At 37.6% G+C, this 19,075-nt stretch overlaps 2 protein-coding genes across 2 annotated transcripts in view; one reads left to right on the top strand and one right to left on the bottom strand.

The window, feature by feature from the left end:
- LOC121733963 overlaps positions 1 to 19,075 on the bottom strand; it is a 220,587-nt gene that overhangs the window by 153,840 nt on the left and 47,672 nt on the right. The window contains exon 3 of the mRNA XM_042124370.1: positions 5,860 to 5,893. The gene's annotated coding sequence lies outside the window, so the exon portion shown is untranslated. The remainder of the gene's footprint in view (positions 1 to 5,859; positions 5,894 to 19,075) is intronic.
- Positions 8,865 to 12,456, top strand: LOC121733974 (juvenile hormone esterase-like). The gene is made up of 3 exons (XM_042124386.1): positions 8,865 to 8,993; positions 10,554 to 11,887; positions 12,255 to 12,456. The coding sequence occupies exons 1-3, from the start codon at positions 8,865 to 8,867 to the stop codon at positions 12,424 to 12,426; spliced, it is 1,635 nt and encodes a 544-aa protein (XP_041980320.1). The 3' UTR covers positions 12,427 to 12,456.

The raw sequence follows: 19,075 nt of genomic DNA, 5'->3' as shown, positions 1-19,075 counted from the left end.
GGGTTAAAAACTGGGGAGTGGGGTCGAAGTCGAAACTCGAACATCAACTCTCTTATGTACTTCAAAAAAACGCAAAAAAAAAAAACATACATAAATATACCCTTGCCACCTCTTATAGAAACACGTTTGAGTAAGCGCTTGTGCGATGTAGGAGACGGCACGGCGCCATCCGTTATTAATTTTTGGAACTAACTTAATTTGAACAAATTTGCGCATTTTCACCCCCTTACAACCGTTTTTTCCAGTTAAAAAGTAGCCTATGTCCTTTCTCAGGCTTTAGACTATCTGTGTACAAAATTTCATTACAATCGGTTCAGTAGTTTTGGCGTGAAAGCGAGACAGACAGACAAACAGACAGAGATACTTTCGCATTTATAATATTAGTATAGATTACACGATCGTGACAGAAGGGATAAAGTTTTTCAAGTAGTTTAGGTAAGTATGTATTAATTTATCGTTTGTCTTGTATCATGAATATTTAAGAAATTAAAAATCGATTAAATAATATTATTATTAAGTATCAATCTCTAAATAGGTACTAGGATTAATATTCAGTTTACGAATATTTACTATTTAACGGTGACATACAAGTTGTCAAATGCAGGGCCGCTCTCGACTATTGGAAGTCACCCCACAATATTTTGACCCGCAAGACGCATGCCATGTATGTCTGTAGTGTTCCTTGGCTCGCCTCTAGATACTAAACGGCTTACATTTAATAATACAACGCGCCTGCAGCTCTTCTGATGTTGCGAGTGTCCATGGGCGACGGTAGTTGCTTACCATCAGGTGACCCGTTTGCTCGTTTGCCCCCTTTTTTAATAAAAAAAAGTATCATTATAATTGTCCGTATCGTGAGTATGAGACTAGGTGCATCAAAGCACATATTTGGGTACTTATGATAAAAATCAACACCGAAAAGGCTTCAAATAATAATACATATATTATAATTTAACTAGATGACGCCCGCAACTCCGTTGCGCCAAAACTCGTTTATCGCGCGGGAACCGTACATTTTTCCGGGATAAAGTATTCTACCTCCTTTCCCGGGACACAAAGTATCAGCTACATTCAGCAATATCGGTTCAGCGGTTTGGGTGTGTAGAGGTAACAGGCAACAGACTAGTTTCAGGCGTCATATACATAGTTTGTAATAATACATAGATATTATGATAATATAACGATGTCAGGTTTTTTACTTTAAACGGAATAAAAATTGTTATGTTTCAAGATTTGTGTGAAAGAATATTACTAAGTATTTACTTGGTAGATTTTTACGTCAAACAATAAAATTAAAACTCCAATTGTTAGAAGATACTGCTGTGAACATGCAAATTTTATAGCCGGCCATTTAGCGACCAATATAATATCTTAACACTTCAAGCTTTGATATAAAAATAACTTTAATTTAAAAAATAATTAACTTTTCCTTTCTTTGTTCTGGAAATAATTAAAAGTAGCACGTTCAGGCTCAAAATAACACCGCATTGTTTACAATTAAAATTGAATAAAAAATAATAATATAATAATTGTATTATACAGAGTGCAATTAAAACTTCCTGCCAAATTTTTTCCCGAGCTTAGGTCTTACTAGGAGTGTCCATTTAACCAAAAAAATTATGTGCAATTTTTTTCAACGACATATTTTATCCTATTTAAAATCGTTGCAGAACGGTCACTCGCGGCGCGGGGGAATGAGCGGCGATAACGCGGGGGGAGACGCGCGCGCGTGGTCACATCACGCGTGGGCGACGCGTCGTGTCCATTAATTGTAGTGTTTTTTAGGATAACTTTCGGAAGCTATTTCTCAACATTTTAGTACTGAGTGATAATAAAAGAAAAAATACGTTTATTTTTATTTTTAACAAGGATCAATATATCAGAATTTGGCAGGAAGGTTTAATTGCACCCTGTAGAAACTATTTCAGCGCTGGCCGCTGCACTTTCAGAGTAGATGACTTACAATATTTTTATAAACGAAAAAAGTATGATTCCCGTGCGATAAATGAATTTGCAACCAAAATCTAGTTAAGTATACTTATAATTTATTCTTATTGTCACTGGAAAATGTTGAATGGCTGTGGCATTTGATATGAAAATTAGTCGATAGATAGGTGATCTACGACAAATACGTAATGTAACTATGATTTACTATGTTGTAAAAAATTATGGTAGGTCGTGTTCATTGTAGGGCTAATAGTCATTATACCTCCATCGAGGATATCCCAGACACAATAGATTTTCAATTGTTATGCGGCAGCAGCTAGCCGGCTGCCACAGCTTAGTGATTGATGGGTTAATTATTAAAAAAAATCACTACTTATTTTAATGTTGTCACGTAGGTTGTCACGCAAAAAATTGTTCATGTGATGAATTTGTTATTCTTATTAGAATCCTATAAATAGCTTTGAAAAAAAACGTGGTTTGCAAAAAATAAATGACTTACAACTTTAATTTTAACTGTAGACCGTATATAAAATTCTCGTGTCACGGGGTGCATGGTTGAACATCTTTGAAATGGCTCGACCGATTTTCATGAATCTTAGCGAGCATATCGACTAAGCTTGAGAATCGGACATTTACTTTTTAGTTTTTATATAAGTGCATTTGTTGAATAAATAATAGTAAATTATTACAACTCGAGACTGATGACGGCGATCATTGTTTGTGCGACGGGATAGCGATGGACGTTGCCATTATGATATATTATTACCTATTTTATTATTTTTTATTATTTTATTATATATACTATTAAATATAATATACGTAATAAAAATATGGGCGAAATACTTTTTAAGGCAAAATAACGTTTGCCGTGACAACTAGTAAGGATATATATATTTTTTTTCATTAGACAGACTTCTAATCAAAGTAGGAATTGTACAGAACTCTTCTTTTATAGTCTGTCAAGAAAGTGAAGAAATTAAAAAGTGGCAACATCGTAGTGTCATCCCTTTCAAATCAAAAATATACGTGGGAGAGCCATGCTTCGGCACGAATGGGCCGGCTGGACCGGAGAAATACCACGTTCTCACAAAAAACCGGCGTGAAACAGCGCTTGCGCTGTGTTTCGCTGAGTGAGTGAGTTTACCGGAGGCCCAATCCCCTACCCTATTCTCTTCCCTACCCTCCCCTATTCCCTCCCCTATTTCCTTCCCTTCCCATCCCTTCCCTCCCTATTACCCTATTCCCTCTAAAAGGCCGGCAACGCACCTGCAGCTCTTCTGATGCTGCGAGTTTGCCCCCTTATTTCATAAAAAAAAACAATCTAAGAAAAAAGGGATGAAACTACGATGTTGCCACTTTTTAATTTCTTCACTTTCTTAACAGACTATTTAGTCTTCTTATTAAAGTTTTTATTGACAATGACACCCGAAATAGTGCTAATAAAATATAAAAGTGTAACAAAAATAGATTATCTTCAAAATCACTGAGCCTTGCATGCAGAAAAGGCCCTGGCCACGTCACCACGTCACGACGTCGTCACCGTGAAACGGTGCGGTAACGTGGCACGGTAAGTTGATGTGACGTGTAAATGTAACAGTTTACGTCAACGTAACGTAAAATTGCCTGTCTGTTTTTTTCTCTTTCTCCGTTTTTAACAATAGCAAAAGCAGAATGCGTTTTGTGCAGTCCACATCTAGATAGGTTGTGAAGAATGCAGCAGTTTTACAAGGCATGGCGACGTACAATGTTTCTATATCGTGACGTGCATTTTACGTTACGTTAACGTAAATTTGCACGTCACGTCAACGTAAATTTGCACGTCACGTCAACGTACGGTACCATGTTACCGGACCGCACGTTGAAGGCGTCGTGACGTGGTGATGTGGACAGGCCCTAACAGTAAAGAAACCTAAACTAATCGTAAAATAGTTAAACAACGTTCGAACTAAAAAATACAGAATTCTTCCTTCTTTCGCTTAGGATTAAAAGATAGCTGTAGCCCGAGTGCCTGCACTCGGTACCTTTTCCAGTGTTCGACATACAGAGGGCCCTTCACTCCTGTACACTATAGTGTCTGCTGCAGACTCGAGTGGCGAGGATTTTAGAGATCCCTACTGAAATATTATGAACATTGTACAATATGTACATGTAACAGTTTTTCGATTAAGCGGGAAACATGTCACGATGTTTTAGCGATGTTGAAAGTGAAGTTTAAAATAAAAAAATGTATGGGATTTGATTTGCCGTCAAAAATATTTGTTCTCAAACTCATCGCAAGATGAGCTTATTGTCAAATCCAATTCTTTTGGTTCGAATTTGACTTCTAAAATTTATTATCTTGAATCTTGACTAAACGCCTTAAAATATATAATCTATATGTTAATACGTGAGCAAAATACTTTGGACCCCTTTGGACGAAAAATGCGGAAAAGTAGGTGCATGAAAGTTCGCACAGTTATAGTTTACATGGAGAAGGAGTGCCAACATTGTTTTAAAATTATGCTTTTATCATACCTTATTTTAATTATAACATTACACACACTACAATGTGCACACTACGATATTTTGACTCACAAGCCTATACACACGAATTCTACTCCTTAGTCCTTTATTTATGGTTGAAGTCTGTCAAAAGGCGCATTCACGGCAGGACTGCACTGCAGTCCTGTCGTGAATGGGCCCTTTTATCAAATTAAAAATGGGTTGTTTTTTTTTAAATCTGAAATAGTCAATACTTTAAACGGGGAGCCAAAAGAAGAAGATAACTAAATTCAAGGTCGAATTTCGACCATTGGGCGATCTCTAGTTATTATAATATTATCTTTTTCCATTTTGCATAATATATGTTTATATTTTGCAAAGACAGATTCTACAGAAAATTACCTACACGGATAATGTAAGCAAGAATTTAATATTTGAGATAAGCTATAACGTACATTTTAACTTTTTTTTTAATGGTCAAGTGCGAGTCGGACTCGCGCACGTAGGGTTCCGTACCATTATAGAGCAAAATTAGGCCAAAAATTGTATGGGAGCCTGCCGGGGAGTAATTTTATTTTATTTTAATATTAATATTAAATATTAAAGTACACATATAACTAAAGACTTTGAGAAAAAATCAAGTACCTACCTGTTGCCATTATTGATATAGAGCAAAAAAGGCCATAAAAATCACGTTTGTTGTATGGGAGCCCCCCATTTGTTTTTAGTATTTTTTGTTATAGCCGCAACAGATATACACAATCTGTGAAAATTTCAGAATTCTAGCTATAGCGGTTCTTGAGTTACAGCCTGGATACAGACGGACAGACGGACAGACATCGAAGTCTCAGTAATAGGGTCCCGTTTTTACCCTTTGGGTACGGAACCCTAAAAAGGTATTTTATTTCAAGTTAATACGTTATACGAAGTACGTAAATGTATGTAAATGTGCGTTTTAAAATTTATTCTTTGTAATAAAGTTTTTTAAGACTTCAAGACTAATTTGAATTCTGCAATACCGCGATGGCAGCAAAGATAATATTAATTTGGCGGCGAGTTTAATGGTCCACCGCAATTTATCGTTTGTATAATTATACATATTTGTATTATTATATAAAGCAGATTCCAAGGTCGGTGGTATTTAGGGTTAATCTTCAACAGTTAATCTTCAAACTTCAGAGGGAGTACCAGAAGTAGATAATCCTTAAGTTTGAGTAACTTCAGAAATAGTTTAAAAAAGAATGCTTATCAATTTATTATTTGAAATAATTTTCATAATAGATACCACTAATTCAAAAGTTGTGACTTGGGCCCTAATTCGTTATAATATTATGTAGAGATCAAAATATAGCTGAAAGGCTTAAGTGTTTTAGGTTAAAGTTTTAAACCTTGAAGTAACAGTTCTTTGATAAGAAAAAAAAATAAACAAACCTTAGTTTTCCTGATATCTCCAACTCAATCTGATCTGGAACAACAAATATTTATATAATAAATACAAATCATAAGGGTAAGAAATCAGCAACTTATAATTTCATGTACTATCTAATTATCTGCTCAATTTAAATCGTTTGGGCTGAAAAAAAACTATCTTCGTAATAAATAATAATATAATGGAGCACCTATACATGAGACGAAATATTTACTTTGACTATCACAAATACTTTCTGCCCAATTAACGTCTAAATATTCACAAAATATCTGTAGTTTCATTTTACACTTTATGTGCTCTAGCCTCTACAGTTCTTGAGAACTCAATGGTTGTGACTTGTACCTAAATAATTTTATACGTGGGAGAGCCATGCTTCGGCACGAATGGGCCGGCTCGACCGGAGAAATACCACGTTCTCACAGAAAACCGGCGTGAAACAGCACTTACGCTGTGTTTCGTCGAGTGAGTGAGTTTACCGGAGGCCCAATCCCCTACCCTATTCCCCTCTCTTCCCTCCCCTATTCCCTTCCCTTCCTTACTATATTAACCTATTCCCTCTTAAAAGGCCGGCAACGCACTTGCAGCTCTTCTGATGCTGCGAGTGTCCATGGGCGACGGAAGTTGCTTTCCATCAGGTGACCCGTTTGCTCGTTTGCCCCCTTATTTCATAAAAAAAAAAACCTAAATAATATTTAAGTGGATAGCAGTTTGAAAACCAGCTAGATAGGTCGTGTATTTTTAACTGGCAACACAATATCAACCTGTGGTGAATGGTAATTGATAACTCTTTCGTCATTATCTTTGTGTGGAAATGTATCACCGTTTATAGAGGTATAATATGAAAGCTACCGAGCGAATGAGGAGCCAATACAACAATCGTCGTGATAGAATAGTAAAAAAAAATAGTTTTTTTGCAAAAATGTCTATCAACTCTTTACGCTTAAGCTCATGAATTGATTTTGTTGAAACTAATGTACGCTATACACGCTACGGTTTACCGGAGAGGCCGCCTGTGCAAGTATACTTGCGCAGGCATCAATCGAAAGAATTATTGATTTTCGATTTTGCTCCGGTCGACTGCGCAGCCCTTAAAACTGCACAGGTCTATTCTCCCACACACGTTTCGGTCTACCTTTTTTAAGGACAGGAAATGCTCCTACGCATTCCGCGGGGGACGGGGAAATCCAGCCGCGGATATGTGGGGCTCTCTGCGGTCGGCAAGGTGGTAAATTAACCGCAGCTCTACCCACTAAAACCCGTCCGGGCCTTCTCCTCCGCTTGGCGCTGAGCTGCTGGACCCGCCTGAGGCGAAAACTGCAGCGGCACGTTCCGGTCTACCTGCGCAGGCATACCTACGCAGGTAGACCTCTCCGGTAAATGGCGTGTATGGCGTATATTAGGAAGAACATCAATAGTAAAAATTGTCAGTTCCCGCGCAATAACCGACTTTATGCGCAACCAAGTTCAGGGAAACATCTAAAATATATAATTTCTAATAAAAAGTAAAAACATCCGAATATAGGACGGCTTTATACACAAATGCGGGTTTTTCTTTACTTAATCTAAAATTTTCGACGAACAAATAACTTTTGGAATTCTTTATACCGAAGCCATTTATTCAAAATTGTCCAATTACAGCGCAAATTGGGAAAGCCCAGAAAAAAGAAAATTAATTTCTAAATGAAAAAATTACATCTCATTCTCGTCATAATCTATTTTATCATTGATGGGATAAATCTGGAACATCAGAATTATATTTTCCCCCTATAGCAGCCATTCTCAAAGTGTGCTCCGCGGAGCCCCAGTAGAAATGACAAGCATGGAGACAATTCATTCAGAGACAAGAGGCAAAAAAAAAAAATTTTTTTTTGGGGGGGGGGGGGGGGCTCGTCAAAAATGTCACTTCTTAAGAGGGTTCCACCACCAACAAAGTTTGAGAAAGTACCTACTACCCTAGAGGAACTCCGTTTTGATTCGTTCTTACTTCTTCAGTCTTCTTAACGTAGTACATAACTAAGGACTAACTATTTATTATCTGTTCTTGAAGGTTTGCAGGTCGTATAGGTCAGGAAATACTGCTGGTGACAGTTCGTTCCAGAGTTTTACAGGGCGCGGCAGAAAGTTTTTAACCTGTTTTTAACAAAATGAAGAGTCAAAACCTTCCTTAAATTAAAGTTAAGTAATCGTAAAAATGTCTCTGAGTGAGGCCGTATAAGGTTTTTAAACAACGATGCTACGATGATACTCGTACGAGAATTTGAATGACTTCTATTATTCTGTTGGTGCCTTGGTTTTGTTATTTAAAAACAAACGATTAAGGGTGGGTTGCACCAGAGGCGTGGTTAAAGTTAAAGTTATGGTTAAAGTTAAAGCTAACTTTAACTTTAACCTTAACTTTGACATCAGAATTTGACAGATGACAGCTGGTCCGACAAGGCTTTAAATGAACGTGGGCGGGGGCCCTGCTAGAAAAGGAGAACTGTCAAAAATGGCGATTTTGTATGATGACAGCGTTAGTTCCTTTTTTCGCCACGTTCATTTAAAGCCTTGTCGAGCTCAAGGTTATCGTTAAATATGGCGTCCATTAGAAACAAAGGTTTGACATTTTGCATTGTAGTTATAGTTAAAGACAGTTATAGCTAAAGTAAGTTGGTGCAACCCACCCTTAGTAATTACAAATAAACCAATTTATATAATTAATTTGATAATAATGACCTCATTTTTGTTTGCGTCTATTAATCAAAGATTATCAAACAAAAAGAGATAGGGAAAACCGATGATTCGGGTTAAGCAGGAACAGTAATTGCTACGTGTTCGCTAATTCGACAAAAATATTTGTTAACAAATTATGATGACTAAGATAAAATTGATAGGATAACGTTACGATTACGCAGCGCCCGATATTTCCTGCTTGGTCCTTTAGTGAATCGCTATCTTATATTTACACGTCGACGTCTTATCGTACTATATAATATTATCTGCGCGTCAATGTGTGTTTCACATCAAAATGGTGCAGGTTAAAGTACATGAGGGTATCTTGGAGGGAGAAGTGGTGGAGAATGAGTACGGGAAACCCTTTTGTAGCTTCAAGGGCATACGGTATGCTCAGCCACCTGTGGGAGACTTGAGGTTTAAGGTAGGTGGTATAAATCTATTTCTTTGACTTAACTGGACATAAGTAAGAAAATATTTTAATGGCATCTAATGAATGTTACTAATTGTTCTATTGTTTTCTTCTTTTTTTTCTCAGATAATGCAAATTTAGCAATTAACATCTAGGAATCAAATTATTTTTTGCATCAAATGGTACCATAAAACACCAAACGTAACCTCAACATAACCTCAAATATACTTACAAGCAGTTGAGTATAGTAACAAATGGCCTTATAATGTTCAACTTTCTAAATCTTATCTAACGTCAAAAGCGAAGATGATCGTGTGTGAAGAAACCTTACTGATAAAATTGGCACTTGATAAAAATAAACTTAGAAAAAAGATGACTATTACTTTTCAGTTTACTCTCAATGAGCCCTTTTATTTGATACCAGCGTTGCCAGACGTCCCGATTTTGGCGGGACGTCCCGATTTTTTCATCAAAATTAAATGTCGCGCGCGGGACAGGCTCAGTCCCGCTTTTCGGAGAAAGCCCGAACGTACGTGCAGCGTGCTGAAAAATAAAGGTGCGTAATGAAGATAAGAGTGTGGGAGGTAGAGGGGTGGATTTTCTTTGGCTACTTTAGCTATCTATTGTCAATTTGTCACGTAAGCGTTATTTTAACGCAAATAAAAAGACAAAATTAAAAAAAAACTTTTCATTTTATACCTTTTTTTACTTCTGTCCCGCTTTTGAGTGAAGAATTCCGCTTTTCTACTCAAAAAGTTCCAAAGTCCCGACTTGGTACAAAAAAAATCTGGCAACGCTGTTTGATACCCATATTGTAGAAGTGCTTTAAAATAACTATTCCCCTATCTTGGCTAATCTGCCTTATTGGATGTAGAATAACATTACATTCGTTTCCGAGTTACTCTCAATAAGCCCTTTCATTTGATATCCATATTGCGGAAGTGCATCAAAAATAACTATTCCCGTATCTTGGATGAGCCGCCACATTGGATGTAGAATGACATTACATTCGTTTTCAATGAGCCCTTTCATTTGATACCCATATTGCAGAAATTCATTAAAAATAACTATTCCGCTATCTTGGATGAGCCGCCATGTTGGATATAGAATGAAATAACAGTCGTTTTCGAGTTACTCTCAAAAAGCCCTTTCATTTAATATCCTTATTGTAGGACTGCATCGAAAATAATTATTTCGCCATCTTGGATGGTCGGCCATATTGGATTTAGAGTGATGTCACATACCATATCGTGCATGGTCATCCAATCTAAACGCGTATGCTTTCAACTCAATCGGATAAATATATCTATTTCAAAATTGATTCCAAAATTCCACCGCAACATACATACAGAGCAAGTTAAACAAAAGCTTTAAAAAAAAGAAATTTCTTAATTTGTTACATTCTAGTTCATACTTTTAAGAGTTTAGAACTCTAAAAAGTATAAACTAAAATGTTAAATTTGTAAAGAAAAACGAAAAAACGTACAAAAATACATATAAATAAGTTACACGAAATGTTTATTTAACAATTATTATTAAGTTCCGCGATGTATAGTTATCATAATATTGCAGGCACCGCAACCAGCTAAACCTTGGCAGGGCGTGCGCAGCGCTAAAGAGCACGGACCCGACTGCTACCACTATGACGCGTTCACGTTCCCACTCCCGCCGCCGCAGGGTAGCGAGGACTGCCTGTACCTCAACGTGTACACCCCGACAGTATCCCCAGCCAAACCCCTACCAGTCATGGTGTGGATCCACGGGGGAGGATTCATCAGCGGAAGCGGAAGCGACATGCTCTACGGCCCAGAATTTGTCGTCAGGAAAGACGTGATTTTAGTGACCCTCAACTATAGGCTAGAAGTTCTTGGATTCCTCTGTCTCGATACAGAGGATATACCCGGCAACGCGGGCATGAAGGACCAAGTCGCCGCACTGCGCTGGATCAAAAAGAATATTAAAAGCTTCGGCGGGGATCCAAACAACATAACCATATTCGGGGAGAGCGCAGGAGGCGTCAGCGTCTCCTTCCACTTGATATCGCCGATGAGCAAAGGTCTCTTCAATAAAGCGATCATGCAGAGCGGAACCGTAGCCTGCTGGTGGCCGAACACGTTCCGACCGAGGGACCGAGCGCTGCAGCTGGCGAAACAACTGGGATGCGAATCATCCGACGACAAAGAAATATATGAGTTTTTCAAGAAACAGCCTGTAGAGGACCTCATCAAGAAACGAATGCCTATAACCTTTGCCGAAACAGAGAAAGAGGCAGGCGCCTACGTGTACCTCGGTGTCGTTTCAGAGAAGAAGTTTGGCGATAACGAAACATTCATAGAAGGTGACGTGTACGACCTCCTGAGGAGGGGAATCCACGAGGGCGTGACCGTCATCAACGGCTACAACGAGGACGAGGGCGCGTTCTGGTTCCAGACCGGCAGCGACTTCGACAAAATATTCCACCAGGCCAACAAATACTTGGAATACTTCGTCCCCGAGCCGCTCACTATAAACTGCCCGATAAAGACGCAGCTGGAGATCGGCAAAAAATTCAAGGAATTTTATATGAAAGGTAAACCCGTTTCGAGGGAGACTTTGGATATGGTAATCAAATTCTTCGGCATGGAGGTCTTCGCTTACGGGGCGGTGTTATGGCAGAAAATTTGCGCAAAACGGAACAGGAATAAATTGTATATGTATAAGTTTACTTGCGTCTCCGAGAGGAACTGTTTTAAATATGCATCGGGCACGGGCGAGCTATTTGGATACAGGACCATCGTGTCGCACTCCGACGAATTGGGCTACTTATTCCCAATGAAGGTGGTGCCCAATAAGGTTGAAAGAGACTCGGAAATTTTCCAAATGGTAGAACAGTTCACGACGCTTTGGACTAACTTCGCCAAGTTCAGGTATATATTCTTGTGTATATGTTACTGTAAAAGCTCGCACTGCAGTAAATCCTAAGATATTCTGGTAAAACCTAAGATCTACCAATTCCTAATGGTAAATTCTTCAGATTTATAAATTCGAGCTATTCGGATTTTTAAGCACAAAATCGATTATAAGCATTCTATTTCAACAAATAATAATTGGTATTCATAGCTTTAAGATAATCTTAGTTTTCTTGCATTTAAATCTTTCATAACTACTTTAAGTATTATATTTATGAGTAATTTATTTATATCTATATGTGAGCAAAATGCACAGTATCATTCCATATCTTATCACTTATCCTATCTTCCTGTTTGCAGTTAATTCATCAGATTATTTTTTCAGTGACCCTACTCCAGACGACAGTCTCCAGGTCAGATGGAAGCCGTACACCCTGGACGACCAGGCTTATCTGGACATTGGGGAGAAACTCGTCCTGAAGTCACACATCGACAAAGAGGAGGTGGAATTTTGGGAGAACATCTTCAGAGAATACTACCCTCATGTAGCCCCGTGAAACGGTGGACTTGATAGTACAACAAAAATAGAAACAAAAAAAAACCTTTTTAAATAAATACTAGCTGTTGCCCGCAACTTCGTCCGCGTGAATGTATGTTATTAAAATCGAGATTTACAAAATTGAACACCCATCTACGACTATTTTATTTGGATCTACATTACACACGAAATTTTTAATGCACCACGAAAATAAACTATAATTATAAAAATTGTAACTGTACTAAGTATAGCTAAATTAATATTGGAATTTGTTGTGTTAGACTGTTGCCAATAATAATTATGACAAAAACACTTGACGGCACGGATTAATTTCCTGCTGTCCACGATCACCGTATTATGCGACATCAGATTTACACTGTAGGTTGTCTAGCATTGTAGTTCTTTCGTCTTGGCAGAAAAAACTCTCCCAGAGAACATGATTCAAACATACTGCCTTCGGTCGTACATATTCTACCATTTCTACCTATGTGCTCGACCGATGCTAGTAACTTAGATCCGTAAAGTTTGACTTTAAAATTTCCATGGCTGGTAACAAATTGAGATACGCAGTGGTCAATATCCATCCAGTGTTTGGATAAGCGTTTACGAATATTAGGAAAAGTTTTAAAGATCGACCTTTGCTAGAATTGGTAATCACTTTGGTTGTCGTTGTAAATTCCGAGGAGTTTCTTCAATTCCATTACTTATCAAGTCACCGTTTTTAGGGTTCTGTACCCAAAGGGTAAAAACGGGACCCTATTACTATAAGATTTCGTTGTCTGTCCTTCTGTCTATCTCCAGGCTGTATCTTAAGAACCGTTATAGCTAGAGTTCTGAAATTTTTACAGATTGTGTATATCTGTTGCCGCTATAATAACAAATACTGAAAACAAAATAAAATCAATATTTAAGGGGGGCACCCATATAACACTATGCTATAATTTTTTTGGCCTTTTTTGCTCGATACCAATAATTACAACAGGCAGGCAGTTGAAATTTTCACAGAATCCTTAAATATATGTGTTATTTGATAATTGATAATAAAATTGGAATATAATTAAAAGTTAAGGGGGCTCCCATACAAAAACACAACGTTTGGCCTATTTTTTCTCTATAACGGTACGGAACCCTTCGTGCGTGATGGTATCAAATTCGGGCAATCTATACAACAAAAAAAGAATTTTGAAAATCTGACCACAAACAGCAAAGTAAACATTAACTCCTCCTTTTTTTAAAGTCGGTTAAAAAAAAGTATCTAAGATCTTGACCAGGGATGTAAGGTACCATCATGCCAAATTTCATTGAAATCAGTCCAGCGGATTCAGAGATTAGCCTGTACAAACAGACAAACAGACAAACAGACAGAGAAACAAAAATTTCAAAAACAGTTAAAATGTATTTTACTACTCTTCTAATATGCCCCTGACTCGTTTTTTCAAGTTTATTTTCAATGTACAAAAATTTTACCTCTACGATTTTATTATAAGTATAGATATAGATATAGATAAAGCTATTGAATAGGTTTTATTGCGGGCTTCGATCGCAGCGACCGAATCTAGAAATTCCGTAACGAAAAAACTTAGCACCCCCCACTCCGAACCGCATAGCGGTGCAGCGTTGTCAGACTTCGGCACGGTGTTTGTATCCGTGCGACGTATGCGAATTATAATTGCTGGTATTGACAAAAAATGCTATGCAAAAGCTTTACCGCGGCAGTCCCCGAGTGCCACACGTTTGTTTTAATGTGATAAGTACTAATCTATACTAATATTATAAATGAGAAAGTGTGTCTGTCTGTCGGTCTATCTGTCTGTCTGTTACCTCTTCACGCTTAAACCGCTGAACCGATTTTGCTCAAATTTGGCATGGACTTTGAGTACCGGGAAAGGACAAAATATAAATAACTAAAAAATACGCGGTTTTCGCGGTTAAACCTGGTTTTATTGTATTTTGTCACGAAAAATTCCCTTGACTCCATGACTGATTATGAGAATTCAAGGAACATCTTCCGAATCACGCACAATTCACAAAGGTGTATTTTGTTAGTAAGGGCAGAGTAGAAGACAATACTGAACTCTCAAGCAACTTTGACCTTTATTAATACAGCTGTACTAATGGATACAGCGTCAAGCCATTATACTCCTTATTAGTATCGGTAGTAAAAACAGAGATTAGCTTATCGAGGCAATAAAAGTATCGATATAGTGTGTTCTAATTGATTTAGGGAGAGGCGCGGCTAAAGCTATAAATCTCGGTGGACTACTGATTTTACTTAAAGTTTCCACGAAATTAGACCCTATGTGGTTACTATTAAGGTCTTTTTAGAGGTAAAATAAATGTGAATAGTCTGCAGGGGTGTGCTGTGAGTTGTGACGTCACTAACGCACGGCACATTTGCCAATAATGTGAATTTCTGTGTCTCCTCTATTATTGTGCTATAGGGCTTCCCCGTGGCTCAATGAACATTAAACGTATTATAATATCCAGTCAGGCTTAGCAAGAATAATTGGCAGCAACGTGTTAGTATTTTATTTCCAAAATTATAAATGTCTTAGTTTAATATGTGCTTACTGCTTACTGCTAGTAGGTGTGCTTACTGCTTACTGCTTACTGCTAGTAGGTATAGCTATCGTTCGGACGGAGAAAAGGAATTTTTGTTTACGCGAGAACATATTATTTACTTTACATTTTTATAAGCTTTTTTAAAACTTATCTTATAATATATGAAACCTAACACTAGCGGTATTAAATTCCTAATACTCAAAGGCGTCAAGCAGGGTGACCCGCTATCTCCCAAACTTTGCACATGTGTGCCTGAGGAAGTGATTTCAGAAAACTAGATCCTTGGGTGGAAATGTGCATTAAAGTTGGGTAGAAAAGGCTTGGCAATATTTAGTTTGCTGACTAATCTTGTTTTCTTCCAAAGCCTCAGAATTGCAAAAAATGCTCCACATACTCTATATTCTTCAGCTCAAACAGTGCGATACCCGGTCATTGTGCACGGGGCACAATGACCCCAGCGAAAAGATCACATTAATACGATCTATATTCGATTTACATTACACAAGGGGATCCCAACAAAGTGTAACAAACGGCAAAAGATTATGGAGCGTAATTTCGTCACACTAAGATTTTTATCTGCAAAATAATAGAGATTTGGTACAAAATGTGATTGCAGGAGCTACTAGCAATAATAATTTATGCAGAAGTCAGTCTCTGCCAAGCTGACTTCTCCGTGGTCCAGTGGTTTAGAGCGTGGCTCTTGACTCGGAGATCATGGGTTCGATTCCCGCGTTGGAAACATTAATTCCAAGTTTGGTTAGGACAATGCAGGCTGATCACCTGATTGTCTGACAAGTGAGATGATCCATGCGTCGGATGGGCATGTAAAAAGTCGTTCCTGCCCCTGATCACTCGGTAAAGAGTGCTCTTGTGTACTGCGCACACACTTGGGCACTATAAAATTACTCCTGCGTAGCTGGCCTGGTTTCAATGAAGCCGGCCACCGTCACCGAAACCGATGTGGGAGTTATTATTATTATTACATATATCTGCCAAGTCAGGACACTTTTCGTCGCTTAGGTAACAAAAACTTCGTATTGCATTAGAAATTATATTTTGATATTTCTTTTAATTTTTTTTAATAAGCGGGCAAACGAGCAAACAGGTGGAATGCAAGTCGCAACTAACGAAACTAAACGATGGAAAGCAACTAGTAACTACCGCCGCCCATGGACACTCGCAACATCAGAAGAGCTGCAGGTGCATTGCCGGCCTTTAACTTTTGACTTAAGCGGTATTGTTACCTAAGCGACGTTTTGTTATTTTCACTGACGAACATTTAAATAAAATAAAAAAGATGGGTTGCACTCCGGGAGTGCCGGCAGAAGTGAAAACTTGATTATTAACGTTGTGCATTATTTTTTTAAACTTTTTATGAAAATCGATTTTAAAAATTTAATTAATAAATAAAATTTAATAATTTAATTAATCGAAACTCTTACAATCGATTAAATTTTTATCCCATTTTTTAGGAAAATCGATTTTTAAAAAATCGATTTTTTTAATTAATCTAAACCCTTACAATCGATTAAAAAATATCGACAATCGAAAAAAAACAATCGATTGTTCGATTAATCGATTTCGATGTTACAACACTACTCTCCAACCGTCTTACGGTTTTTCGATCAGCACGAGAATCTGACGCGAGTTTCACAGTTTTTACCCATCCCACAAAAGTGCTCCACGCCGCTAAAGAAGTTTTCACTTCAAAAATGTATGATATTTGAAATAAGAACACGATAACTCATCAATGTCACTAACGGCCGTTCCCAATATTTGATCTATCTCTGGTTTTGCCCTACTAGAGATAGGAATAGCTCGCAATTGACAAAAAATATATGTCTCTAATGTCTAATGTGAGTTATTCCTATCTCTAGTAGGGCAAAACCAGAGATAGATCAAATATTGGGAACGGCCGTAAGCGAACTTGGACTTCGATTTTCTGCAGCAAAAAATGAAGACAAGGGACTCAAATCGGAAGCACTCTCGAAAAACCTGAACTATCCTGTCATGACTTATTTCTTATGCAACACTAAATATTCATGATAATTAAATACGTACAGTCCTCCTACACATTTGTTATTCAAACCAGTCCTCCTACACATGTTCTAGATAAAGTATGGACTAATAATTAGTATGGATGACTAATATTATAAGTGCGAAAGTGAGTCTGTCTGTCCGTCTGTCTGTCTGTTACCTCTTCATGCCCAAACCGCTGAACCGATTTTGCTGAAATTTGGTATGGAGATAATTTGAGTCCCGGGATAGAACATAGGATACTTATATCCCGGAAACATGTACGGTTTCTGCGCAATAACCGAATTTCGGGCGTCATCTACTGTATCATATAAATCCTGTGGAATTTAAGATATATCATAGGTCTAGATGCAACGAAAGACGTCTAGTTAGATTTAGGAACGTGTAGTCCACATCGTTGAGTTGACGACAATCCAACTGCCGCGCCAACCGCAGGCTAGTGGTCAACCAGCTTGAGCTACTCCTGCTATAATATTATATCACTTCATTGCTTATATCTTGCAGCCATCTTGTAGAATCAGCCAGCCAATTCGACGCCTAATATAAATCATTTGTTTAAATTAGGTGACATTTTTTTTAAATTGGATGTCTTTCTGTTTAGTTTCTTGATCGTTGGTAAAATAAAATGTATGATATGTATCTAGGTGGTTACTTAAAAAAAAATTAACGAGCTAGTCGAAATAGCTAGCCAATTTATTCTACCACCGAGGAAATTGATTCCTAGGCAGTTGACAGACCAACGTCATTTGGTCGGATCATGTCAATTCAATGTTAATAATTGAAATCTGTTGGCTGGGTTTGACGTAACGTGACCAAACTACCTAGGTCCCCCGTCTGCCTAGGAATCAACTTCTCTGATAGTACATCTCGCTATTTCTAGTTATTATTTAAATCATAGACAGCCTAGTTAGGAGAGCAGAATCTCTACGTTCTATTTTAGTTAAAATCACCGTCAAAATGATTGTCTTTATTAGGTGTTGATTTATTAGATGTCGTTTGAAATGATAAATATCGTTGCGCTGATATATCGCATAAATATCGTTGCGCTGATATATCGCATAAATATCGTTGCGCTGATATATCGCATAAATATCGTTGCGCTGATATATCGCATAAATATCGTTTTGCGCTGATATATCGCATAAATATCGTTGCGCTGATATTTCGCAAAAAGAGCGAAGAAACTCTATTCTTTGCTCCATAAATGTTATTTTGGGATATCTGAATACTAAATACTATAATACTAAATTGCATCAAAACCGATCGAGCAGTTTAAAAGGACTAACAGATACTGTAATAGGACAAATAGACACATTCTAATTTATAATAATAATAATATCTATGGACGCTTCACACCACGTCAGTCTGGCCCCGTGCTAAGTACCTGAAGGACTTGTGTTAGAGGTACCAGACAGCGGAAATATATTTAATACTTTTATACTATACATATTATAGTTCTTGCAATCTACGAGCGCGCGTAGCCTTTATTTGTAGTTTATTTGTGAAAAGACATTTTCGTTAGTGTGCGTACCTGACGGAGCAGTCAGTAGCGAGCGAGCCATGTACGTGTGTTTAGATAATTATGGTCACTCACACAACTAAGGGCGCCGCGCACTCGTAGATTGCAAGAACTATACATATATTTAAGATTTTTATTATATGAATTATGATACACTTAATAGTAATTAATACACATCCATGACCCAAGAACTTTGAAAACTTTTTGTTTTGTCGGCGGGATTCGAACCCGAGACCCCGGCGTGAGCTACCGACGCGCTCATCCATTGAGCCACAGATGTCGTCGATTATAACATTACTGGTTTTTGGCGGCTATAATAATCAAGTTAACCACCAAAACACGTGTACATTCCCAATGGCTAATAGTTAAACGTGTTTCAGTAATCAGTATAAATAGCAATCTTTATTGCACGATACATTACCGAGTTATAAATAAACATATTTTTCCTTATAGTGACGATAAGTCTTTAAAACTCAAGGAATGCTCATTATATAAAAAATTAATGAGCAATGGAAAATACATAAAACAAGGAAATGATTAAGGTAACATC

The sequence above is a fragment of the Aricia agestis genome, chromosome 14, assembly GCF_905147365.1.
Source record: "Aricia agestis chromosome 14, ilAriAges1.1, whole genome shotgun sequence".
Taxonomy (NCBI): Eukaryota; Metazoa; Arthropoda; class Insecta; order Lepidoptera; family Lycaenidae; genus Aricia; species Aricia agestis.
The sequence above is the reverse complement of the archived record's forward strand: the minus strand, read 5'-3'. Positions and strand labels throughout refer to the sequence as shown.

What these genes read in the sequence shown, in the direction of transcription:
- LOC121733974 (XM_042124386.1), top strand. Translation starts at nt 8,865, where the DNA reads ATGGTGCAGGTTAAAGTACATGAGGGTATCTTGGAGGGAGAAGTGGTG. An exon ending in TGGGAGACTTGAGGTTTAAG is followed by an intron (nt 8,994 to 10,553) that starts GTAGGTGGTATA and finishes ATAATATTGCAG; the next exon opens with GCACCGCAACCAGCTAAACC. An exon ending in ACTAACTTCGCCAAGTTCAG is followed by an intron (nt 11,888 to 12,254) that starts GTATATATTCTT and finishes TTATTTTTTCAG; the next exon opens with TGACCCTACTCCAGACGACA.